The 26163-nt window shown below is 43.6% G+C and overlaps 1 protein-coding gene across 2 annotated transcripts in view; it reads right to left on the bottom strand.

The window, feature by feature from the left end:
• The window catches only part of ZFP91 (ZFP91 zinc finger protein, atypical E3 ubiquitin ligase), a 193257-nt gene that overhangs the window by 144192 nt on the left and 22902 nt on the right, over window positions 1-26163 (bottom strand). Inside the window, exons 3-4 of one of the 2 annotated variants that reach the window (XM_078665336.1) lie at window positions 24721-24939; window positions 13415-13451 (exon numbers count right to left, since the gene is read on the bottom strand). In XM_078665336.1, the coding sequence (XP_078521462.1) occupies window positions 13415-13451; window positions 24721-24939 (256 nt within the window). The remainder of the gene's footprint in view (window positions 1-13414; window positions 13452-24720; window positions 24940-26163) is intronic. The other variant, XM_078665337.1, reaches the window with a different exon arrangement.

The following is a 26163-nucleotide window of genomic DNA, read 5'->3' as shown; positions in this document are numbered from 1 at the left end:
TAGTGGATAGTCTAGTGCGTAAGCGTTTTAAAACCACGCTTGACATTTCCAACGGTTTTTATGCCCATCGATTGGACGGTCTAAGTTCCTAATGGACCTCCTTTACTTGCGGCGGTGTCCAAAAACAATTTCGGCGTTTGCCTATGGCCTATAAGAATAGCCCTGGGATTTTTACTGTCCGCATTGTCTCTTTTGGAGAGAATCGATCCAGATGCATGCTCGTATGTGGATGACATTTATCACACAGATAACGAACTTTGGGAGCATCTGTGTCGAGTAATCGGTTTAATTTGTACCTTTACAGACATGGGTTACAAATTCAACTTTGCAAAATCGCACATTGCAGAGTATACAGTGTTGTTCCTGGGCTACGAGCTCAACAATGAAGGTAGAGGTTTGGCTCCTCACTTCCTGGAGAAATGCACACAACTGCGCGCTCCGACAACTTTGGAAAAAATTACAGTCTTTACTGGGTTTTTTACATTTCGGGAGAACTTGCATTCCGGAATATGCCCAGCGTATCAAGCCTTTGTATGCTTTGATACAACCAACTTTTTCCAAATCATGCTGGCTGCCTGAGCACTCAGCCATCTTGCAATCCTTGCAGGCTGATCTGCTCGCTTCTAAATTCTTACTGACTCATGACAACCACACTAACCTGGTGATAAGAATCATTCCTGGAACGGTGGGTTTCACGTACCTAACTTCTAATGAAGGAGACACAGTACCTATTGCTTACAAGTCACACTTGTACACTTCGGCTGAAATGCGGTTTTCCACTGTGAAGAAAGTTTTAACAGCTGTACAGATGGCGATTCTTAAGGAACATGCTCTGTCACAGGGAAAACGCATGTTGGTTGTTACACCCTGTCCTCATTTGGAGGCAGTTACAAAAGCCAGTGCACCAAATTCTAAAGCTTTGCACCCTCGGTGGATTCAATGGGCTGCTTCCTTGACGTCCACGGATGTCACGTTTATTTTTGACGCCTCATTGCGGTCGCAGGAGTACTTGCAGTATGAATTCGTTCATCCTGCTCCTCTAGCTATGCGACCTTTGGAGGACTTCCATTGCATCATTTACACTGATGGTTCGGCGCCGGTTGCGCATGGCTCTTAACACGCCTACGTTTTCGCATGCGCCATTGTGGTCGGTGCCATGGTGAACGATGAGTTCAAGTCCAGAGTAGTGCACACGCAGACTCTAGGGGACTGCACCGCACAATTGGCGGAGCTTCGTGCTCTTTTACTCGCGTTGGAGTAAGCTGATCCTAGTGTGACGACTAATTGTAAGTGATTAGTTTTACTGTGTCCAGTCTTACAATGAAAACTTGTTCTTTTGGATTCAGAAGGACTTTCGTGATTCCAAGGGTAGCACAATAAAACACAAGATGATCTGGGTTCGAGTGGCTGAGCTCAAAGAGCAGTTGCCACTCGTGTTTGTGATTCATACTCTCGGCCATCAGCGTGTAGGGATTAACGCTGTCGGTAACTCGCTTGCTGATGAAGCGGCGAAATCAGCGGTATCTACATACTTAGTTGCAGCAGTTACACGGTCCAAAAGTAGGATTATTGATGACATCTTGGCGGCTGTTGCTGCCACTGAGAAGGGAGGTAAACATCCTACGGGGTTCCCTTCGAAGTACACATACCACTTAAGTCCCGATAAGGTTCCTTTTGTGAAAATTCCTGAAGTTGGAGAACGTTTGATTCCCAACTCGGATCGCAGGGCTAGCTTGACTACAGCGGCGGATGAAGGTGTGGCGTCTGTGCATGCGGGCGTCTCGGCCACTGTAGCTCAATTACAACATTTCTGGTGGCGGGGACTGTACAAACAGACGCAAGACTATGTCCTTCAATGTGACATTTGCCAGCAGATTAAACCTTTAACTGCTGCGCGTCCGCCACAGACACAGTTGTACATATCTAATAAACCACTAGGTTGTGTTTATTTAGATCACTGCGGTCCTTTTTCTTCTGATACTGCGTAAAAGTACATCTTAGTAGCAGTTGATTCATGCACACGCTTTGTGTGGGTAGGGCCCCATCGCAGCGCTGATTCACGGACTGTCAGAAGAGATTTGCGTGTCTTTGTAGGGATTTTTGCCTGTGGTACCTTCCATTCGGATCAGGGTCCGGCTTTCACCTCTAAGGCGTACAAGGATGCCATGACTTCGATGGGGGTCCAAGTCAAGTTTTCGTCTCCCTACAGACCTGAGGGTAATAGTGCAGTGGAGCGAATGAACCGTGACTTAAAGCAATCATTGACAGCTCGAGTTATAGGCACTGGCAGAAACTGGCTGGCCCACCTCATTGGCGTGCAGCGTGCTCTTAATAATCTCCCTAGAAGGTCTCTGGGTGGGCGGACCCCATACGAAATGCTCTTTGGCATCAAGATGTACGTCCCTGACCTTGACGGTCTAGGCTGCGTGGCTCGCGCCACAACCTTTGACATAGATGAACATTGCAATGTTTTACAGGATCTACAAAAGACCAGAGACAGTCTTGCAAAGGAACATTTGCCCTCCACATCGGATGTTGCGTTGCAGATCCCGGTAGTTGGCTGGCTACCACAAGTTGGAGAACTGGTTCGAGAGAAGATCGATAACTAGAAAGAATTTGGTCCTTCCTACCGAGCTCCGGTTCCAGTCCTTGGAGTGAAGGGCACAAGAACAGTCATTTTACCACCGCTTCCAGGTCGTAAGGAAAACAGGTTTATCTCAATTGACAATGTCAAGATACACGGAGTGGTCGATTCTTCTTAGTATGACACCGGCAGTCTCCTGTCTTCCATTGTGAGAAATTCTGTTTTGGCCACTGCTTCTAATCCTGAACCAGAAGTGGCCATCGAGATGCCTACAATTTCCAGTCCTTTATTAAGTACTTTGCCTGGAACTGACCATGATGAAATTGATTACACTTACCCCACTGACTTGTCTATGCCTGATCTGCAAACACGTTTGGCCACAGAGTCCAGATTTTCTTTTTACACTGTTTCCAATGCCTCAAAGAAGCCCTCACGGTTTGCAGTTTATGCCAGTTTATTTAAAAAACATTTTTTGATTCCCCCTTGGACATATATTTGGTTGGTGCTTTTTTCGATTTACCTTTTTATGTCAATCGGTTTTGTGTTTTATTTTTTTCGAATCGTCAATGGACATTATGTCGAGGAGAGAACATGCATTCGACATCTAAATGGAACTTTGCCCCCCCCCCCCCCCTTTCCTCATCGCATTCAGCACACAGACTGAAAAGAGACTGGACTTTTGTTAACATCACTGCTTGGCCTGTCCTTGATGGGATTGTGTGGGATGCTGTTAAATTTCAGATCCATGGCCCTACTGAGGTTGTTAATGTCCCTAATGTGCTCAGGGTACACATGGGGGATGTAGTGAAACAGAACATACGTTCTGATGATTGGGATGTTCAGGCCGTAGAGGCTTTGTTTTCTGATTTGAATTATTATGCTGCCTTTGATGATGAGGATTTGTACTTAGAATTTGCTAATTATGGTGATTTGTTTTGCTTCCAACATTTTGGCAATCACTACTTACATAAAACTAATTCCAGAAGGAATGCTGTAAATTATACGCAATGGGAGCATTGCCCAGCTCCTTTACAAGGCAGTTCGAGTACTTTTTTGAAAAAGTACACTTATTTTACCGACTTTAATCAGTCCAATCCAGAGTCCTTTTATTTTAAAATGGCACAGAAGCCAATGTCCAAGGTTAGACTTACCGATACTAAATTATTGTCCTCCAAGTCCTTTCTTGATCAGCTGGCTGTTGGCGGCTACGAATTGTGGAAGGAAACTATTGACCTTAAATCTGTTTGGAGTTCTAAAAGCTGGCAGGTACAAGGCACTGAGGCTTTGCACCGAGAAGGTCTCATCCCAAATCATATGTTGTTTTTGGGTTCTTCTATTTCGCAAACAACATGCTTTGGATTGGCTACTTCCAAAAAATTAAATACACCTACCATCCCTGAGTTAGAAGAATATTCTGGCTGGAGTAATTTTACTCAGTTTTCCATTAGGGAATTGCAGACCCTATTGCTAAATTCATCCGTTAACATATCCAGTATGGATCCAAAAGGTTGGCTGATGTGGCACAGAAGTGCTGATTCATGCCAGCACCGTTTTCTGGGTTTAGCGGATGGCTTTACACAAGTCAGACCTGATCCGCGTTTTGAAACTGACCATTCTGTCAACACTTATTGAGGAGGCAAATTATGTCAAAATTGGCTGAAACATTCTACATTGGCTGCGGTCACACTGCATCTATCCAAGCTGAATGAAGATGTGGATTTAAATGATTTCATAAAAAGCCCGGCTAGTGGTAGATCAAAAAGATGGATATATGCGATTTACAATGAAATCTGGAAGACATCGCAGATTGAGGCGGCGACACGCCTTAGAGCTATTAATCAAGCTAATCTAGAAAAAGTGCTTGCAGTGGTAGATAATAGTATTAACATGCTTTCTTCCCGCATTTACACGTTAGATAATATTGTGTCCTCTGTAGTGGATATTGTGCAGGATGAGGTCTCTGTGTTGTACCATGGTCAAAATCAGTTGCGTTCTATTATGCAATTTGCGTGGACCCTGCAGACGCTGAAGGCAGGCAAGGTGCCATGGACCTACATGAATGTGTCCTCCCTCTTTGCCCCTTTTAATTTGACTGACAAGCAGTGCTTGCTTTCTATGCGAGATGCGTCTTTTTCCATGTTACATATTGAAAGGTTGGAATCCTTGCCTTTCTCTGTGGCAGAGGCCACTGCTGCAACGTGCTTATCCACGGTTTAATAAAATTACCATTTGCTTTATATAAATTTACAAATTGTATGCGATATGTTGCTATAGGTCGATATGAACCATTGGGTACTGCATTTCTCCAAGAAGTCTGGTCACTCCCATTTACTTACAGATGTTTGAAAGACGGACAAGAAGTGTATCTGAATGGGGAGGAGTGTACAGAGACACCAGATCACTCTTTAATGTGTAGACACATTCAATTGCACGGTTCTTGCAACCAGGACCTGCCTAATTTAGCCTGTGTTTTGAAAGGAACACCAGTTCCCGCAATTATCCCCGCTTTTACATTACTGGCAAACGGCAGTTATTTACTTTTAAATAATGAAGATTGTTGTGGGTTAATTAAAGGTGTTGCTTATGTGGTGACTGTATCTGAACGTGTGGTTTGCTGCAAAAATGTTCTGTACCCACCCCCGCATGGGAAAGGGGATGTTTCCATCTGGCCGCGCATCCCAACCTTATATAGCCATCCCGGACGGCTACAAGATCATCCGAAAAGACCGCACCAACCAAACAGGAGGAGGCATCGCCATCGCCCATAAGAACACCATCCGAATCACGACCAGCTCCGATGATAACCTCACGACCGCCGAACACCTTCACTTCCAGATCCACACCAACCCCAGGACCACACTTAGAGGCACCCTCATCTACAGACCACCAGGAACCCGTACGAGATTCAATGAAGACATCACTGACTTCATCAGCCCACATGCCCTCACCTCCGAGAACTACATTCTACTGGGAGACCTCAACTTCCACCTGGAAAAGAATAACGACAGCAACACCACCACCCTTCTGGACAACATGGCCAACCTCGGACTCGGACAACTTGTTGACACCCCCACCCACATAGCCGGACACATGCTCGACCCTATATTCACCTCCAGCAAACACATCTCCTTCAATCACACCATAGTTCTCCATTGGACGGACCACAGCTGCGTTCACTTCAGCTACAAAAAGACCACGACCCACATCCCACCACAACCTATTCCTCGAAGAAACTGGAACAAAATCACCACCGACCAACTCTTCACATTGCTTAACCAAAACCCCCCCCGCCATATCATCGAACCCAAACCAAGCTGCCACCAAACTCACACAATGGATCACTCACAGCGCTGACGAATTAGCACCCTTGAAAAACCACCAGATCAAACAAGATAACAAAAAGGCCCCCTGGTTCAACGACGACCTTAAGAAATCCAAGAAGTTATGTCGTACCCTAGAAAAAACCTGGAGAAAAAACCCAACCACTGACAACCTGACCACCTTCAAGGACACCACCCGCAAACACCACCAATTGATCCGATCCACCAAGAAATCAGCATTCAAGAATCGACTCGACAACAACGGCCACAACAGCAAGGAACTATTCAACATAGTCAAGGATTTACCAACCCCACCGCCGGCACCAACGACATCACTCCCTCCCAAGACCCCTGCGACTCTCTATCCTCTTTCTTCCACAACAAAATCGTCGACATGCATAACAGCTTTGAAAACCTGTCCGAAGAACAACCCACTCCACCCACCTCCGAACCAAAACAGCACTCTCACAACCTTTGCGCCTGGAACCCAATCACTACTGAAGACACCATCCGTCTGATGAACTCCATCCACTCAGGCTCACCAACTGACCCATGCCCCCACCACATCTTCAACAAAGCAGACTCCATCATCGCACCCCATCTCCGCAATGTCATCAACTGCTCCCTCAACTCCGCTACCTTCCCAGAAAGCTGGAAACATGCCGAACTCAGCGCCCTTCTGAAGAAACCCACAGCGGACCCCTCCGAACTTAAGAACTACCGCCCCATCTCACTCCTCCCCTTCCCGGCCAAAGTCATCGAGAAAGCCGTCAATAGCCAGCTCGCCGCCTTCCTTGAATCCAACAATTCACTCGACCCCTCACAGTCTGGCTTTCGAGCCAAACACAGCACCGAAACCGCCCTCATCGCTGCTACGGATGACATCCGAACGCTACTGGACAACGGAGAATCAGTTGCCCTCATCCTACTTTACCTCTCCGCCGCCTTCGACACAGTCTGTCATAACACCCTCATACAACGCCTCAGCAACGTCGGAATACAAGGAAAAGTGTTGGACTGGATGATCTCGTTCCTCGCCGGAAGAACACAGAGAGTCCGCCTCCCCCCATTCAAATCAGAAGCCACCGAAGTCATCTGCGGCATACCACAAGGATCATCACTCAGTCCCACCCTCTTCAACGTGTACATGAGTCCCCTCGCAACCATCGCGCGACAACACGACCTCAACATCATCTCCTACGCTGACGACACCCAGCTAATCCTCTCCCTCACCAAAGACCCCAACACCGCCAAAACTAATCTACACGAAGGAATGAAAGAAGTAGCCGAATGGATGAAGAACAGCCGTTTAAAACTAAACTCGGACAAAACGGAAGTCCTCATCTTAGGATCGTCCACCTCTGCATGGGACGACTCATGGTGGCCACCGGCTCTGGGCACAGGACCCATACCTACAGATCACGCACGGAACCTGGGCTTCATCCTAGACTCCTCCCTCTCGATGACCAGACAAGTCAACGCCGTTACATCATCATGCTTCAACATCCTACGCATGCTCAAAAAAATCTTCCGCTGGATCCCCACCGAAACAAGAAAAACAGTCACCCACGCACTAGTCACTAGCCGACTAGATTATGGAAACACCCTTTACGCCGGAACCACAGCCAAACTACAGAAAAAACTCCAACGCATCCAAAACGCCTCAGCCAGACTCATACTGGACATCCCCCGTCAAGCCCACATTTCCGGTCACCTGAAAGATCTCCACTGGCTTCCCGTCAACAAGAGAGTTACGTTCAGTCTCTTCACCCACGCACACAAGACCCTCTACGAACTAGGACCCGAATGCCTCAACAAACGACTGTCCTTCTACACACCCACCCGCCAACTACGTTCATCCAATCAAGCCCTCGCCGCAATTCCGCGCATCAATAGATCCACCATGGGAGGAAGATCTTTCTCCTACTTAGCTGCCATAACCTGGAATTCTCTCCCCACTCACCTCCGCCTTACACAGAACCACCTCTCCTTTAGAAAGCAGCTAAAAACCTGGCTATTCGATAAGTAATGCACCCACCCTCCCCCAAGCGCCTTGAGACCCTCTGGGTGAGTAGTGCGCTATACAAATTACTGAACTTGAACTTGAACCTTGACGGCAGAGTTTAATGGCATGAGTAGAATAAGAGCTCTTTTGTCCCAAAAAGAAGTGGCCTTGAGTTCGGCTCGGGAAACATTTCTGCTTCACATAGCTAACACCCGCACAGAGGTGCAGGCCCTTTTAAACACTGATTTTCCGTTGCATTTCAGCGAGCTGATTCATTCAATCTTTAACGCGTCCTCCACGACTGGGCTCGCACACTTTTTTAAGATAGTTAGCAGTGGTCTTGTGACTTCATTTGAAAAAATATTTGGGGTCATTCCTGCTTTCTTCCATTCTATATTTTCAAGTCTGTTTGGTGGATTACCGGTTTTGCTGGCACTGGCAGCAAGCGTTCTGGTGCTATTTTGTTTTATTAAAAATGGATGCCCTTCATGTGCTACACGCCGCACAGCCCCTCCTGGCACTGTTTCGCAACAGGATGCTTGAATACTATGGCACACTGCCGCTTGCGACTTTAAGCACGGCATATGGATTATCGTTTCGATTTTCCTATTTTACATGTGTCCAGCCTGTGTTTCATTGCCTAAGCTGCGACTTCGACTGGGCCCTTGATTTGTGTCTCTGCAAGACGGTGTCTCCTGACGTCGATTTTAATCATCTGATGAGTCCCATTGTTACTCACAAGTTGGTTTGTTCTGGCGAAAGGATTATGGCCTTGGCAGCGATGCATGGACTAATGGGTCATTGGAACATACTCGCAGCAGCGCAAGATTTCTTGGCACAGAGCTTTATTGAGAACCCACCAAGTTGTCCTCCGATGGTGATAGAGGCTCCGGTACTAGAAGAGCACGTATGTTCTTTCCCACTATTAAATTGGATGGCTGAACTGTTTTCGGATGAAGACGGTGACTTCATGTTGGAGGCTGTTGCTGCATATTTTGCATATTCGGTCTTGTCCAAAAAGCTTTCCAGGTTTCTGATCACAACCCGTTTTCTACTTACATAAATTTTTGGCACGTTGTGCTTAAATTTTTCACCACCCAGACCTATTGGCTTGAGTGAAAATGAACAATGTATTGACAAGTTGGAATTTTTTAATTGACTTATGAAAACTTTTTTCCATCATTTTTAAATTTTGACATTGCTCATCGTTCTTGAACTCTGCATTCATGAAGTGCCCCTTGCCTTGTATTATCTTATCTTATCCGTGCTCAGATCATGGGGGGGGTGTCATATAGTTACTGCTCACCTATATACCGTGTTAAGTTAGCATGAACTTATTAAATGTTTAAACGCCATTTTTCCTTTTTGCTGCTTCTGCACACGGCACATAATTGTTGTTTTAGCTTTCAGCCTAGAAGAGCATTGTGATTTACATGAGAATAATATGTTATTGCTCTGATATCAGCTTTGCTTGGTAAACTATGTCTGTAGAGTGAGTGCTGAGGCTTCAAGGATAACTCGACACAGTATTGTTGTGAGGTCTGATCTTCGCACCTTCATAGACATAACATAAGTGCAGCTTCTGCCAAATTCTGGCTTTAGGCGCGTTTTACATTGCTTTGCTTAGAGCACACGATACACACTTGATGCGGTTCGCATGCAGAGAGCTGGTGGAAGATGATGTGATCCCTTCACACTAGGATCTTGAGGTATGGGCCCGCCCTGCTAATACCCAAAGAGACCTTCATAGATATAATATCCTATGCCAGTTAGGGAAGGTGAGAATTAGGTGTTGCTAACTCCTATTCATTTCAGCATGTTAGCATGCTGTCACCTTTTGCTTTCTATGGACTAGTAACTATGCTGATAACTTTGCTTCTGATAATGTTTCCTTGTATTATCTAAGATACTGCGTTTGAGAAAACGGCATTAGTAAATAAATATTTCAAATATGCACGTGTCCTCATTAACTCTATGTTCTGGTTTGAAATGATTGTATAACGAAAGAGTGTTCATGTGTTCCACGATACCTGAGGTATTCTAAGTTCATGTTCTGGTTTGTCTAAACATTGGGAGTTTGTTATGACCAATGAGACACTGTAGCTAGCTCGGTAAGGGGATTTTGGGTACTGAGGTGAGTTTTGGGTTCCAAATCTCTATGCACAGTTCTGTAGGAGAACGGAATTCCCGCTACAAAACCATTAATGCACACATTATCACACTTATTACTGCAAGGCAAGGTCAAATTTCATGTACTGCTACAGTACAATAGAAATTACATAAGGAAATCATTTTAATGCCTCGCAGACTGCTTGTTACAATGACTTTTCACAGAGAAACACCTCTGCCCCTTCAATGTGATTTTAGATCACTGCACACATTTAACCCATTGCTTGCCAGTTTAGCTTCAATGCAATTAAACAAATACATATCAAAACTACCGTGGCAGATGTCATACATGTAGATGTGCAATGCGTTACTTCTTACCAATAATGAGTGAGGCTAGGACTATCATGCCCCACTTGAAACGTAGTCTCTTGTGAGTCATGGCCCCTACCAGGACTGTACCCCTTCAGTGTCTAGACCAATTTTTAGACATGGAAAGTACAGTAATGCCATTAAGAGTATATGGCGTTGGGAGTTTTTCCATTATGAACTCCACAGCAGCATAACTGCTTTACTGAAAACTGGGAAGTTTGGTATCAAACTTATCAGCACATTAAACCCACAATGATGCCAGTGTGGGATTTAGTGGAAAATGCGCTCAGAGGGCATCTTAGAGATGCCCCCTGAAAAACAACCAGCCTCTGGTGGGTTCCGTGACTGGGACACACCAGCTTGGAACCACGAGACATGAGCCTCCACTCCCTGAGCCCAGAAACAAAGCCTTTCCTGGGAGGAGGTGGTCACGCCTCCCCCAGGCCAGGAAGAGCTATCTGTGGCAGGGGAGGTTAAAGGCCTTGCCGCCTTTGTAATGCGACCCTCCAGCCTCTCCTGCTATCAGGAGCAGGCTCCCTTCCTGTCTCCCCTCCTTTTCTGCAAGACGACAGACAGGAAACATTAGCACAGCCCAGAAGGTGCCACCCCTTTGGCCAACCCCACCCCTCAGGTGGGGATGGCGAGGTGAAGCACACTCTTCAGTGCCTGCCATCTTGCAGATGGCAGGCACGCTCCAATCAGGATCAGGTATTGTGCTCACTCAACCCATGTGGGGTGAGCACACCAAGGGTGCAGTCAGCCTAAAGTCATTCGCCCATTGGCTACTGACCTCGAGACCCCTAAAACTCCCTCTAAATAAAGTATTTAGGGGGCTGCCATGAACCAAGAAGACAGGTTCCCGCAACCCAACAAGAAGAGGGACGAAAGAAGATACCCAGCAGAGTAGACTGCGGAGAAAAACTGACATGGCCCGAGCCCTACCGGCCAGTCTGCAGTATCCAGAGATCCTAGGCCAAAAGTCGCCTTGTCCTGCAGCCAGCGACCTCCAGAACCCCTGGGAGGACTGACTGCCTTCAACAAAGACCAGATCTCCTGTGAACAGCACCTTTTTCAAAAGAAACAGTCAAGAAGGACTCCGAGCCTGCTGTGGACATGGAAATCAAACGCCTGGAACCACTACTGCACCAGACGCCTTCGGCCCGAGTCAGAGTGGCTCACGGGTCCCAGCAAAGTCCTTCAGCGCTCCAGAGTCCGATGCCAAAGTGGGTTGACCCGTCCAGGACTCCCGGACGTCGCCTGCTGCATCTGCACAGAGACCCCCCCCAACCGTGAGTGGCCCAGTAAGATGAAATCCGACCTCAAAAGACAGCCCTGCATCTAGCCGCCCTGGAGAAAAAACCTGAGGTGCACCTACGTCCCGAGCCCTCCAACTTACCTGCCCAGCTGTTAGTTCATTCGGAACTCTTCTGGGACCGAGCCTGCAGCTAAGAACCAAAAACGAAAATCCCCATTGAAAACAGGGCACCAGACGCTAAAACAGCCCCCTGCACCCAGCCGCTGCTGCATGTGTACTTTGGGTGCTAGATCAGATCCCCATTTGCCCTGAGCTAAACCCCCGGAGCTTTGCTCCCACAACCTTGAGGCCTGCCCGTGAGCAGCCACCAGCTGGAGGCCCCCTATCCCCCACTGGATAACATAGGGCCTCAGCACTCTGCACCCGGCAGCCCTAGTGCTATACCTACTCCCACTACAAAGTACTTACCTGTTAACCAATAACTTAATTTCCCTCCATAGGAATACACTGACTGTTTATCCTTGAAAAAAAATTTAAGTGTGGAGTTGGTTTTGTATTCAACTTTGAAAAACTGCAAAGAACTAAACATTGCTTACTTACCTTTTTTCTAGGAAATGTCCCAGTGTGATATCTAGGTGATTCACATTGAGTAGAAAAACGAATCTAGAAAGTAATTCAAAATAATCCATAGTAATTTCCACTGTATTGAAAGCATTTACAAACCGGTAACCAATTCATTTTCATTCAGCTTGTCTGTATTGTTCAACCCGCCTTGAAAATTATCAAATAACTTACATGTGTCAGGATTTCTTGGTTCTAGGAAATAAATGCAGCTAAATAATATTTGCTGATTGAGTGTGTACAACAAATGCTTAACACTACCCTCTGATAAAGCCTTACTGCTCGCCCACACTACCACAAATAGAGAGTAAGGTGCCATCTACTTTCACCTCTGACTACCTTTGGGGTTCCACTGGACTGTGCACACTAAACCTCATTTTGGTATAATATATACAGAGCCAGCTTCCTACATATATGTCAACTGTTAGCTTCTGCTTTCTTTGATCCTTTGAGGCTTCTTCTCATCCCTTTTTTCTTGCATGATCCTCCTGATCTGTTTGATTGTTTTATCAGGCTGTCTCTGCCCATGGCCTTCACTGCCCTTTCTCAAATTTCTTTCTAGATTGATAACTTCTTGAGGTCTCAGGATAAAGAGGCAGTTGACATGGAGCTGTAGTACTACATATGTGGAGTGATGTTACGGTGATGTCATAATGTTTATTTTTGTTCCTTATTGGTGTAAAGAGAATAAATGTGTTTCTGCTTATAATACTCAGTGTCTTATCTTTAATAAAAACACAGATTTTCTCAGCACTAAAACGGTTAGTTCCATCAACCTCTTATGCCAAAATCAGTTAGTCTCATGGCAGCCAAATTATCAGAGTAAAGTTGTGAAACTACAATTCTTGGATTGACTAATTTTATCATAGAATCAGGATTGGACATGGGATTGAAGATAAGAATGCAAACTAAGCACATTTTATGAACATTGTTGTTCATATGGTCCGTCACAAGAGCACGGACATGAAATAACGAGAGCCATTAGGGTTTAATAACAGCCATTTAAACACACTGTAGCTAAAAGGCAAAAGTAATGTGGTGCAGTTGACAATAGGCTGCACATACTGTCTGAAGTAAATTTTAACCTCTGAACAGTTCAGCAATTTAACGTGCACACATACATGTCTTTTATAAATCAACATGAATCTTACCTGATTCCGATGACAGGTAAATCAGAGTCTTTTACGTCTAAAAGAGAAAAAACAATTAGTGGAGGTTCGGCCGGAACTGGTCTACTATTGGAATAAATGTAATACAATATTAAAGTATGCACCCTGTTGGTTGCACCTATGATACAAGTAAGAATGTGTTATCTTATATTTATAGAGAAAACAAGCAACAAAGTTTATTTGTGCAAAAACAAAAAAAATGAAAATATTTAGCATTACCGGGTTAGCAGCTAGGTATGCAGACCTTTCTTGAACAGGGATGTGGAATTCCTATAGTCCGATGCCCAGGACACATTGTTTGGGGTCAAAGGCAACAAGTTTTCATGTGTATTTTGTCCTTGGGACAAGTAGGCTTAACACCCTGCAGCACAAACCCTTTGGCTGCCAGTCTGCAGTACCACATTATGGATCAGGGAAGGGCACAGTCTGCAATTAAGGTAATATTTTTGTCCACATGTCACAGCTACTAATGCTAAACTAAAACGAATGCTGTTCAAACGTATATTTATGATTCATTAATTGAAAGCCTTTATTATTAAGGAGTGCTGTAAGTAAATGTGCACTATTGACAGTGGTTCCAGTATAAAAATGTGTACACACGTTTTCCAAGTTTAACAATACTATGTATAATGCTCCCATAATGCGCTCAGATTTGAAGCACATATTTGCAGATGCTTGAAAGCAAGATTGATGATTCTTTGCTTTCAAAATAAAATGTTCATCAAAAATGAAAGCAGGAAAAAAAAAACATTTAGCTAAACTACTCGCTAAACTAAATTTCAGGTATCATATCTTTGCAGCATCATTTAGTAACATGTGTTAATGCATGCTAGCATTTCTCAAAAATATTCATAAAGGAAAATCAGTGTAACCAGTTTCAATAAGATTATGGGAAACAAAAATAAACAAGCATAGGCAAAGCCAGTGGGTCAGAAATTGGTTGGCAGCTTTTTAGTTTTGCAATATGTGACTTTTTTGGAATGGTTTTGTAAAACCTTATTGATGGGGGAGCGGCCGGGCCATCACCATTATAACAAACATTGGCAAAAGTAAAAATTTGTTTTGGTCTCAAAAAAGCACACTGCCACAGTAGTTACAGGCCCTGAACAAAACTACTTTGTGTCCCAATATTCTCCTTGCGAAAGAGCAGAATGCTGTCACTTACAGTGAAGCCAGCCGGTATAGAGAGATGGAAACAGTATTTTAATAAACACAAAAAGTCATGGTCAACGCCAGACCAAATTAGGGGCCCAATTATTAACAAAAGTCTCAAAAGTGCACCTATGGTATATAGATGTCCTTGCATTAAGTGCAGCTACACTGCTTTCGTGAATTGCCAAGAATTTATAGAAGGACAAGAAATAGTACGCATAGAAAATATTTGTGAACTGCATTTTAGCATGAGCAAATATGCATGTGTAGATTTGCTCATGCGAAAAGCTGTTTGTTTGTTCACTTCCCTCCAACCACGTTTTTCCCCAACTCTGGAAGAAGGTTTACGTCAGAAGAAAATTTCCAACATTTCTCAGTATGGGAAAAGATTAGAGAAGAGTTGTTGAAAACACTTAATATATGCAAGTTAGTAGGTTTGCACAGACTCAAAAGGGCATTCTAACCCTGGAACTATTGCTTACCACTGCCTTCAGACCCAGTATGTAGATTTGCGGAAACATGGCAACATATGGGGATTACAAGTATTCAAACACTACTAAGGTATGAGCACTGGCATAATCAGAGAGGCTATGTCAGAGCCTTATATAATGAGATTGCGGCCATAATTTGTCGCCACACTAAAGGCCACCATAAGGACAAGTGGATTTTGTTACAGGACAAGTAGATTTATTAAGCAACCTGCCCCATGGACAAGTAGATATTTTATTAAATCCCGCTTGAGTCTTAGTCAGAAACGTTCCCAATTGAGTTGTAATGCAAGAGTTCCTGATGTCGAAGGCTGCAACAAAAATTGCTTAACTGTTCTTGCATTTCCCATGACCCACTACGAACAACATGGCAAGATGGACAGACTTGGTTGCTTAGCAGGGAAAATACAAAGTTGATTTGTGTGGCCACAAAATAGGGGAAGTGCTGATAAATAGGTCTGTGTGTACTTGTAATGGAAGAGATCTCATCTCCTTTTTGAAGACATGCAATCAAGCTGGCTTAAGCATTTCAAACTAGTTGTAGAAAAGCAGAATGCAGTGTTGTGATCCAGTTCATATGTTTTTTAATCTTTGCATAACACCTACACATTTTACGTCTATTCATGTCTGAATATGTATATTATTGCCGCTTATTTAAATCCTAACATGGGTTCTTGTAAATGTTGTCCAAATAACATACCTAAATTCCCCTTCTTACATGAGACTGCTTAAGCCCTATAATACATTCATCACTTTATGCACTCTGAGGACACAGAATATCATCATTTAGGCCTTAAGAGCAATGCCCTTGGCTTTTTCAGGGTTACATCTAGCCACATGAGAGAAATGTCAAGTATAAACAAAAGACTACAGATAAATTCTAATCTTTTCAATGTTGAAGCTGTCGGAGAACAAACAGAAAAATTTAATAAACCAATCAAACTTTCTATTGGTTTGTTCAGGTGTTCAATATAATACTAACATTCTGGTATCCTGGGTGTTTAATGGCAATGTAAGAAAAAATTAACAACAAACAAGATTCTGAGAATTTCAGTTCATAAAATCAATGTCCATCATGGAGTGCTATACTTTTAATCTCAGTACAAACATTAACCACTTGTGACTACCAAAGACCACCACCAGGTCAATAAATAACATTTTCCCTCCAGCTGCAAGACCTAGAGTCCATCCTTCACCAACAATACTCAAGTTGTGTCAAATCCAACCGTTAGTAGGATTTAGACTTCTTGAAATTCTATTCTTCTCCCACAATGCATTTAAGACATAGGCGAACTGCCCACTGTCATACATACTGTCGACATTGGAGATCAAGCAAATGTAGAACACAGATGTAATAAAATAGTGCTTATTTGCCCACAAATTCAATTTCTATGCGTAAAACAAACATGGATTTTCAGTTTGTAACAAACCTAACCTAAAATCACAGAAAGTAATCTATTCCCAAAAAAATACTAAGTGGTGGAGAAAGAATTGCAGAGGCTCTATAAATCAAGATGCATAGGTTTGTTCATTCAAGAAAAAGGCATCCCTTTAGTGAAACCACACCACTGACTAGGAAAATCAAACATTGTCACTTAACAAAAGATGGATGAGCATGCGCAACAACTTCTGTTAACCAATTGGGGTAAAAGCAAACCTACCTGGTTGATAGGTTTGCTTCCCCTCCGCCAATTGTAAAAGCAAAGGAACTTTACAAAGCTATAGGACCTATATACCTCTACAAAGCATGCTCCAGTTCTAAGATTAAGAAAAGAATGTAGGATCACTTATTTATTCCAAACTCCAGCCAAATCTATCATTGTTTGGCTAGACTTCAATGTACTTTAGTCAATCAACGGAACAACAAGCATTTGCAGTGCAATAGGTCTTGCATTTGCGAGAGTTTGAGCTATTGGCATTGTAAACGACATTGCCTTTTATTTATGTGTTTCAAACCAGGCCATTCTACGGAGGCAGTGGTTCTCGCGGTTCTGGATGAACTCAAGGGGAAGGCAGACTCCAACCTTCCCCAAGCCCTGGTCCTTCTTGATCTGTCCGCTGCATTTGACACGGTCGATCACTCCATCCTTCTCGACCGTGTCAGTGCAGCGGGCATTCGGTGCGCGGCCTTCTCCTGGCTAGCGTCCTTTCTTCGGGATAGGCACCAGGCGGTTCACCTCTCTGGTTTCTCTGCCCCCCCCCGCCCGGTCACCTGTGGTGTCCCCCAGGGTTCTTCTCTTTCCCCTCTTCTCTTTAATCTTTACATCCGTCCCCTTGTCACGTCTCTTCTTGAGCTGGGGTTCTCGGTGTATAACTACGCAGATGACCTCCAGCTCGTCTTTGATCTTTCTTCCTCTCCTGATTCTCTCCCCAAGTTCAGTTTCACCTTAATTTTTATCTCCGAGTGGATGAGCGCTAACCACCTTAAGCTCAACCCCGATAAGACGGAACTTGTCCTCACGGGTGGTCGATCTAATCCCTGGTCCCCAGCACACTGGCCCCTGTCTTTTGGTCCCCCTCCCACACCTTCTTCCTCTGTTCGCACCCTCGGCATCAAAGTCAGTTCTGACTTAACAATGCACAGTCAGATTAGTTCTGTTGTGTCTTCCTGCTTTTCATCCCTCCGTCTTATCCGGAAAATCTCGCGTTTTTTCACCACTGATGCACTTAAGACCATAGTCCTGGCTTTAGTCATTTCTCGACTCGACTATGGGAATGGCCTGTACGTGGGCATCCCCGCCTAAGAGTCCCGACGCTTACAGGCCATTCAAAACCAAGCTGCTCGCCTCATTCTTTCCCTTCCTAAATTCTCTCACATTACTCCTGTTCTTAAATCCCTTCACTGGCTCCCTATCCGCTTCAGATCTCTCTTCAAATTAGCCTGCTTTGCCTTTCGAGCTCACTCCCGCTCTGCCCCTGTCTACATCTCCTCCCTAATTTCAACCCACGCCCCAGTCGTACCCTTCGCTCTTCTTCTCTCTCTCTTCTGCACATCCCCCGTTTCCGCAAATCCAGAACTGGTGGCACTCGTCTCTCTGTTTTGGCCCCCCAGTTCTGGAATAGCCTTCCTCTTCACATTCGCTCCATCCCCATCTACACCCATTTCCGAAAGGCCCTCAAAACCTTTTTCACCAAGGCTTTTCCTTCTTAGGCTCCCCAGATCCCCTCTGTGAGCCCTGACCAGGTCCCCAGCGCCAGGAAGCCGCTTGGCCGCAGTGCGCTTTATCAAATATTTTCATTTCATTTCATTTACAACACCAAAAGCTCGAAATCTCACAATTGCAAGGTCTACCGCATTGCAAATGCTAGTTTGTAAAAGCACCTCATGACCCACTTTCACTTTAACGGCAGCCACGCCCCTTGTTTGGACGCGGCCAATCTAAAGAAGAGTGTGCGGCTGACCTTAAAGTGAAAGCACAGAGCACACACATAAAGACGCAGAATTAGTAAGCAGACACAGAACACTTATGAGGAAACAGAATGCACACTGGATGGCACAGTCTAGAGCCAGGTTGACACAGAATCAGTTAGGAGTCACAGCACACAAGAGGAAACAGAACACACACAGACTCCGTAATCAAGCTGAGAACACATGAAAAAGAATGCACATGGGATGACACAGACTACACAGAGTGTGACACAGAATAATAAGTAAGCAGTCACAGACCACGTGAGGAAAAAACACAATTCAATTTCATCTTTATTCGGGTACAAAGTTATCCCTAAAAGTCTGTTAAAACACAACAAAAACCACATACAATGTGAAATGAAATATAAATAGTTAAAAACACTCAAGTCATAAAATTAAATATTTAACATCCAAGATATGAAGGCCATAACGTAACAGCCATGCATGAAGCAGAACTGTATAATTCAGATTTAGACCGTGTTCATGGAAAGGTGAGCACGGTCAGCGGTTTTCAAAAAAACACCTATGTAAAAATAGACTCCTCATTATTGAGTTAAAGGAGCTTAGAATAGAGCTATGATTAAAGTAACATTATAACGAATGCTGTGTGATTGCGACGCAGTATGGGGGTCGGGCCTTGTAGACTTTTTCCTTCTTTACAAAAAGTGGGAGGGAAGGTAAGTCCCAGGCATAGAAGGTATCATTTGCTGTGTACTACATGACTATATCGTTACCTCCTTTGATATGCAGCTGCCGATACCAATGTATACAATATGTGTTTGCGCCGAACTGGAAATCTAAATAAAGTTTGTTTAAAAAAAATCATTATTGAGTTGAAGGAGCATACTAGATGCTACCCTAAAGTCGGTGATATTTCTCTTGATTAAAGGGAGCAAAATACGCTTCTTTTGCCTGGATTGTGCCTCATTAAAAAATGCCCCAGAACTCGGCCACCTATGTAGACACAGAGTAACAAGAACTTCCGAGCTTCCAGCCGGTGTGAGTCCACAGCTAGTGCTGTAAGGGTCCTATAACACAGCTCCCTATTCCGATTTTCCACTGGGTTAACGCTTACCATGTTGCCGATCACTCGTGTAGAGTCCTACGGATACTGTCTGCGGAAGCGAGAGGCCTCGGAACAGGAAACTGCAGCGTGCCGACGACCGTGTCATGTGACCAGCATGTACCACCTCCCTAAGCACAAGCGCAGTCGGTTGCTGTTGTGTTCGCCTGTATTTCTGCTTAAATTAATGGGGGACGCCAAAAGACTAGAGAAAGTGAAAGCTAGGTCGCAGCTCACGTATTACTTGACGGATGGCAACTACGTGATTTTGGTAAATGTGCGTTATGTAAAAAAAAAAAATACCAACAGCGTGTGAGGTGATGCGGCGGAGCCTGTAGCAGCGGAAAGAGCCTGGTGAGTGGGGGGGGGGGGGGGATACGATTCCGGCATGCTGTTCACAGGAGCAATGGGCGCGCGACCTGATCCGATTCCTGCGGCTGCGCATCTCCTGGGAAGCAGAGCCGGCGACTATAGGTCTCGCAAGCGAGACAGCGCTTTCGCGCTGTAATCGCCAGGTGCGAGACCTAAAAAGGTTATATATTGGAGACCTACCATTTAATTGGGGCCATGATCATGCAAACCTGGCTAAAACCCTGAAGAGCCATCAACCTACGAAGACTTAAACAAATTAAAACATCTTTCTAACTGTAAGAATATGGATTAATAGCAGGCGAGGAGGAGAGCCTTTCCCAAGTTATAAAGTCAAATCTTGTGAGGTTCAACACGAAAATAAAACAAAAAACTGGTCTTAACCCCTGGTAGCTACGGAACATAGTAGACAGGCTTACGATAAGGAAAAGTGTGCATCAGTACAAAAATCTAAAAAGTCGAAAACACAAAAAAAATCATGAAACCAATTTCTAAAAAAAGAAAAGATTTTAATTAGAACAATATCACACAAATTACTAACATACAATAAGGGCAACCAGAAATATGAATTTGTAAGGTTTGAGGATTAAAAGTGCCAAAAAATAAAATGTAAAGCATCAATTCTGAAATAATTATTCGCAGATGAGTGGGACTTAGACACAATTTCAGGTCATCTACGATGGAGCGATAGTTGGATACATCCTGCCAAAAACCTTACCTTCTCACTTGGCAATGGAGGTTGAAAACCTCAAGTGTGAAAAGGTTGTGGGCTGTATCTGGTGAAGTACTCAAGAAGCTGGACAGTCGCTGGTCAAGGTGGGAAAAGATACATGTGCGAAAACTGACATTTTACAGCAGGTAATGTACTTGTCATTTAGGTACTTTTTAATGTCTTTGCCCATCCAAGATTTCTACTCTCAGAAGTAGTCTTTTTTGGATCTCAAATCCTCCAGTAAGGGAAGTCTGGAAGCTGTATTCAACGACGTACATTCAAACTCAGACACCTTTGCCACTAGGTCCAGCTGAATCCCATAGATTTTGGAAGTCCAAAAATGTTCAACGCCCCAACTATTCAGATCTTCTGGAGCAGTTCCTTTTGGTATTTCTAAGGCTCCCATGATCGACAGCCATTAGCAACCAAGACATACTCCAGCAGTGGCCACCAAGAGGGTCCAGTACAGGACCATTTACTACTAATTAGCTGGTTACCCCATAAAAAGGCCTTTTGCAGTTTCTTGTGTCCCTGTAGTCACACAGGTGGTCTGCAAATTGACCATTGGAGCTCAATTCCTGGGTACAAGTGTGAGCAGGTCCAGCTCTTCCGCTCTCCACACAGGTCACAGACAGCAGGTTCAAGTCCTCTACTGTTCTCTGAAAAGTCCAATTTTCACTTTTGATGAGCTAGTGGTAAGCTGACACTTTTGTAGGATTATGTAGCCAGTGGGTAGAGTGACTTCTGGATACTCCCTGACCAAGTTCCCAAGGGCAGCATTCCCATTTATTCGACACCTCCTTTTTGCCTTTCTACAAACTATCCCACAGTGCACCATTCTGAGTTAAATCCACCCATGGTGGGACCTTTCTGCCATTGGAGGTAGCTTGTGTCCCCACCATGATGTGTCTAGGGAAATACCCTTTCCCATCCTCCTGAAACCCAACTGTTTTCTGGCGCCAGTTACCCACTCCCTGGGTTGGTTGTTAAGATGTCTACAGTTGCCCCAGGGAAAAACGATTTTTTTCCCCACACCTAACTATAATGGGCTTTCGTAGTACTGCTCTCTTTCAAACTAATGAAGTTCTTGAGCCCTCCACATGCTCCTCCTTCCTGAGCTAAGAGAAATTACATGCCTCACACTCCGGTCTTCCTGCAAAAGCCTCAAGTTTTTGTTTCTGCTCTGGAAACACTTTTCACATCTCATTAGACACTGTAAGAGGGCGGCTGAAGGCAGGCTAATGCTAATTATCATGCTGCGGTTTTAGGAAAAGTAAAACAATGTATCATCCACCTTCACCATAAAACTTGATTTTTGGCAAACATTAAAAATAGGTATTGAATCATTTCTGCGAGTATCCCAAAGAAGAGCTAGCAAAAATTGCATTTTAATTGCGATTTAGTTTTCCTTTTAGGATCAGCTACAGCTCTTTACAATGAAAATAGCCTTTGGGGGCTAGTGACACAAACATGCCAACACTCATTTCTTCAAAGCACCACTTTTAAACACTAGGCATTCCATTTCTTATGGGCTACAAGGGATATTTAGGGGAGGCATTTAAAAATTTAAACATAGGGTTCTTTCCTGTAAAATAGTATAATTTTGGAAGGTTTACTTGCCGGTTTAAAACTGTAGCAATCAGGCTACACATGAAGGCCTATGGCCAGACTATGTCAGTCTGGTGGATGTCACAACACGTGCTGCAGTCCACAGGTAACATTTAACTCTCTAAACAGCTTATGTATTCTCCTGCACCATATACTACGGTCTTATCAGGAAGATAAATATCCCAAATGAGGATTAACCAATTTGACAATGTTTTAGGGTTAAGATCACACACTGGGGATTGGACAGCAGTACCATAGTGTGTACAGTTCAAAAACAAGCAGGAACAGTCAGCAAAAAATAAATGTGATCATGCAAAAAGAGTGAGGTCTATACTTAAAGTGCCCCAACTGTGCACTGCTTGTTCCATGACTTTCAACCGATTACAATGCTATACTTCCCATTTTTCCAATGCGCTGAGACCTCCTATCAACATATGATCTTGACCCATTCCTAGGAAAACACCTGCAGGTTTATGACCAAAGTTTGCCATCCTAATGAGCACACTTCTGGTTCGCAACTAATATCTCTACGGTCACTGTTAAATAGCTCTCACTGGCATCTCTTACAATGCATTATTAGACAATTAAAATCAAATTATGCATTATAACTTTCCTGCAGCCATGGCGATTTAATTAATATTTTCACCTCTGGATCTGAAGGTTACACATTACAAAACTGGTGACATTTCATTCCTACATTTCTTTCCCATCAATAAATGGTGACAGCTTGCAAGTCAAATTTCTTTCATAGAGCTTATAAATAAATGCGACAACACACTTGCCTCTGAAGGAACATGCACAGCCACTGACAGCCAGAATATACAAGACTTATACTAACAAGATGATGCTATCTTATGTATAAATGTACCAGCAAATCTCACAGTAACCCAATGTTTGCTGCTATATATAAGGTACCCAACTGTATCTGAAAATCTCTTCCCCCAAAGATATTAGGTCTCTCAACACAACCTTGCAAAAACCCATAAACTGGCAGACACTTTACCATCTCAACTAAATGCTCTCAAAACTTAATTCCTCTTAATTGCCCCACCCAAACACTCACCGAACATCGCAGAATGGATGAAACCACGAACAGCTCGTAACAGCTTTCCACACATTATAGATTCAACAAGATCTTTAGGAATAATGCTTAACAAGAACCTAAACATGCAGGAGCAAATCAGCTCTATTACCAAAGGAGCAAACTTCCACATGAACATCTTAGGAAAAATAAACGCTTCCTTCCCCCTGAGGACTTCAAGTCAGATATTCAAGCAGTAATGATTCCCAGGTTGAACTATGCAAGTCCAAACTGATACCACTAAAGGTCTCTCTTAACTCTGCTGCTAGACTCATCACAAGATCTAAAAGAAACTATCACATCACTCCCAATCTTAAGTCTTTAGTTATTTGTAAATTTTTGTTTTTTGTCTGTCTTGAACCCTGTGGTGGTTTCTCTTAGGGATTCTGTCATGACTTGTTCTGTCCTAGATGATGATCTTTATACTACCTAGCTCCTTAAACATTGTAAAGCACTGTGATTCTCATTTGGTTCCTATTTGTACTATATAAAATCAGGGCTCGAAAAATCATAACAGTTTACAAGACCCGCAGGTCTAGTAACTTAAAAAAGCTACTCAAACTAACTGTAATGTACATGACCTGTGAACTGGTCTCAACGCCATTGCCACACAATTAACTTTACAAAGTCCTCCAACATCGGTCACAGAAAGAAAAGTAAAAGTAGGCAGACAAACTGACTTTTGACCTCAGTCTCTGAAAGAAGAGCAAATGTGAAAAGATAACAAGATTTAAAGGCATCTTTATTGCGCATTCACTTTGTGAGCAATAAAGATGCCTTTAAATCTTTTCACACTTGCTCGGCTTTCTGAGGCTTGTCAAAAGTTGGGCTTCCTACATTTACTTTTCTTTCTGCGACTGAAGTTAGAGGATTTTCAGCTCGCCAGAAAGAGGGAATAGGCTCTATAAATAGCTCCTCCTGATTACATCTGGCTCGCCATTGCGAGTGGAATTCTCGAGCCCTAAATCACTTTATAAATTGGCCAACTTAATTCTTTCAATCCTGCAGCTTTTCATACTTTGCAAGATTAGTTTACTCATGCAAACAATTGCTAAACCTTAGTTTAACACACATACTATTTTGTTCGCATTCTAAAGCAACGACCACTGCACAATAACTGGCGCAATATTTTAATGATCGAATTTAGGACATCTATATACAGATTCCATGTGTACCATATTTTATTTTTGTTAAACGCAAGATTTATTTAGGAGGCTAAAAAAAAAAAACTGAACACACCATGACACAATAGTGCCTTTCAAAGCTTGAACAGGCCTGGTTTGTGCTCAGCAATTTTTTAAAGTAAATAGTTATGAAATTAATGTGTTTTAATTTACATCTTAGACAGAGGCAACTGAACCATAACTAAAAACTCTTAATATTTCTTACTGTCACACTGGACCCACCGTAATCCAGAGGCTCTGTTTCCGGTTCAGATTTGCAGATGAGCTGCAATGAGCCAGTCTTGGAACGTGAGTTACGTGGACTCAGAGCGTCACAACGATGGGGTAGGGTGGAATTGCGGGAGCTGCAGCGCCGGCCGTGTCCAGCCCGTGGCTCTTTCATGAGGGAGGCTTCATGGATTATGAGTGCTGAGACATCTTCCTCCACGTCCCGCTTGGGATCTGTAGCAAAAGAAAAACCCAGAGCGACCAGTGAGGGTAGGCCAAAAGGACAGAAGCTCTCAATGCCCTTAAAATGGGATATGAGCTGCAGCTATACCTCTTCACCTCCCAGGCTGTCCCTCTGAGAAAGTCTGGGTCTTGGTATTCTTAGAGGTACTACCAACCGTAAGGTGCTTTATCCAATAAGGTGCTTGTCACAATATAAGCTGCTCACACCAAATCGTTGAGAATTTGGGTTGCAACTAGGCATTTCGAATGAAGCCCTCATATATGAAGGGACATTAGCACAGTTCTCTCAGATTCCAGCTTATAATCTGTCTCTTCAATTACTATTCCACCAGTCACTAACTATGGCACTTTTAGTAGATTTCCACCATAAATATACACTGTTGTTTAAATTCTTAATGAATGTCAGTGCTAACCATCACTATTGACTGATACATTAGATTCCTGCAATATGTCCTGCCCATTAATTGCCAAAATCTATTAAAGACCGATTTCACATGTGACCTCTCAGATTCCTGCACGGTGCCTTTTCTAATCTAAGGGAAGCTTTATGGGCTTTATTTTTCCCATATAAGCCGGGCAGCCTTCCTCCTCCTTACACACAATCATCATTCTTGCACTCAATTCCCGAAAATAGATGGCTGAGTACATTCAGAATTTCACATTCTATCGACACTGAACCATTGAATGTGCTCAAAGTATCAGGAAACACACCAAACAATGCCAGTCAACAGCTCTCACTTTTTAAACTTCTACCGTTGATACATACCGTAAAGAATCACAGACTTCTACCTAATTCTGAACAAGAATCCCATAGGTCGCCCAGCTGCCTATTGTATTTGATTTTAGTAGTCAACAACATTGGTTGTAGTCATAGCGCCTGGACACCTCAGGGCAGCTGTTAGCGCTTAATAAAACATTATTTCAACATTATTCCTTCTGGCATTACAGTAGTCCTTCAGAAATTCCACATTAGATATCACAGTTCTACCTTTGGATCCTCACTTTGGTCCAGATGCCTTATTTGATTCTTGCATGATGTTACTCATCACAAGTAGCAGCAGGAGGTAAATAACTCAAATTCGTTTTCCAACGCAGCTTTAACTTTTGCTCCCTCCAGGAATTTAGAGTGGCCATCTAGTCTGTTGACAGATGCACTCTGGATTTCCTTTAAATCACCACACCCCAAATGGCTTACTCAAACCTACCGAAAACCAT

Source organism: Lissotriton helveticus, chromosome 1_1, assembly GCF_964261635.1.
Source record: "Lissotriton helveticus chromosome 1_1, aLisHel1.1, whole genome shotgun sequence".
Taxonomy (NCBI): domain Eukaryota; kingdom Metazoa; phylum Chordata; class Amphibia; order Caudata; family Salamandridae; genus Lissotriton; species Lissotriton helveticus.
The sequence above is the reverse complement of the archived record's forward strand: the minus strand, read 5'-3'. Positions and strand labels throughout refer to the sequence as shown.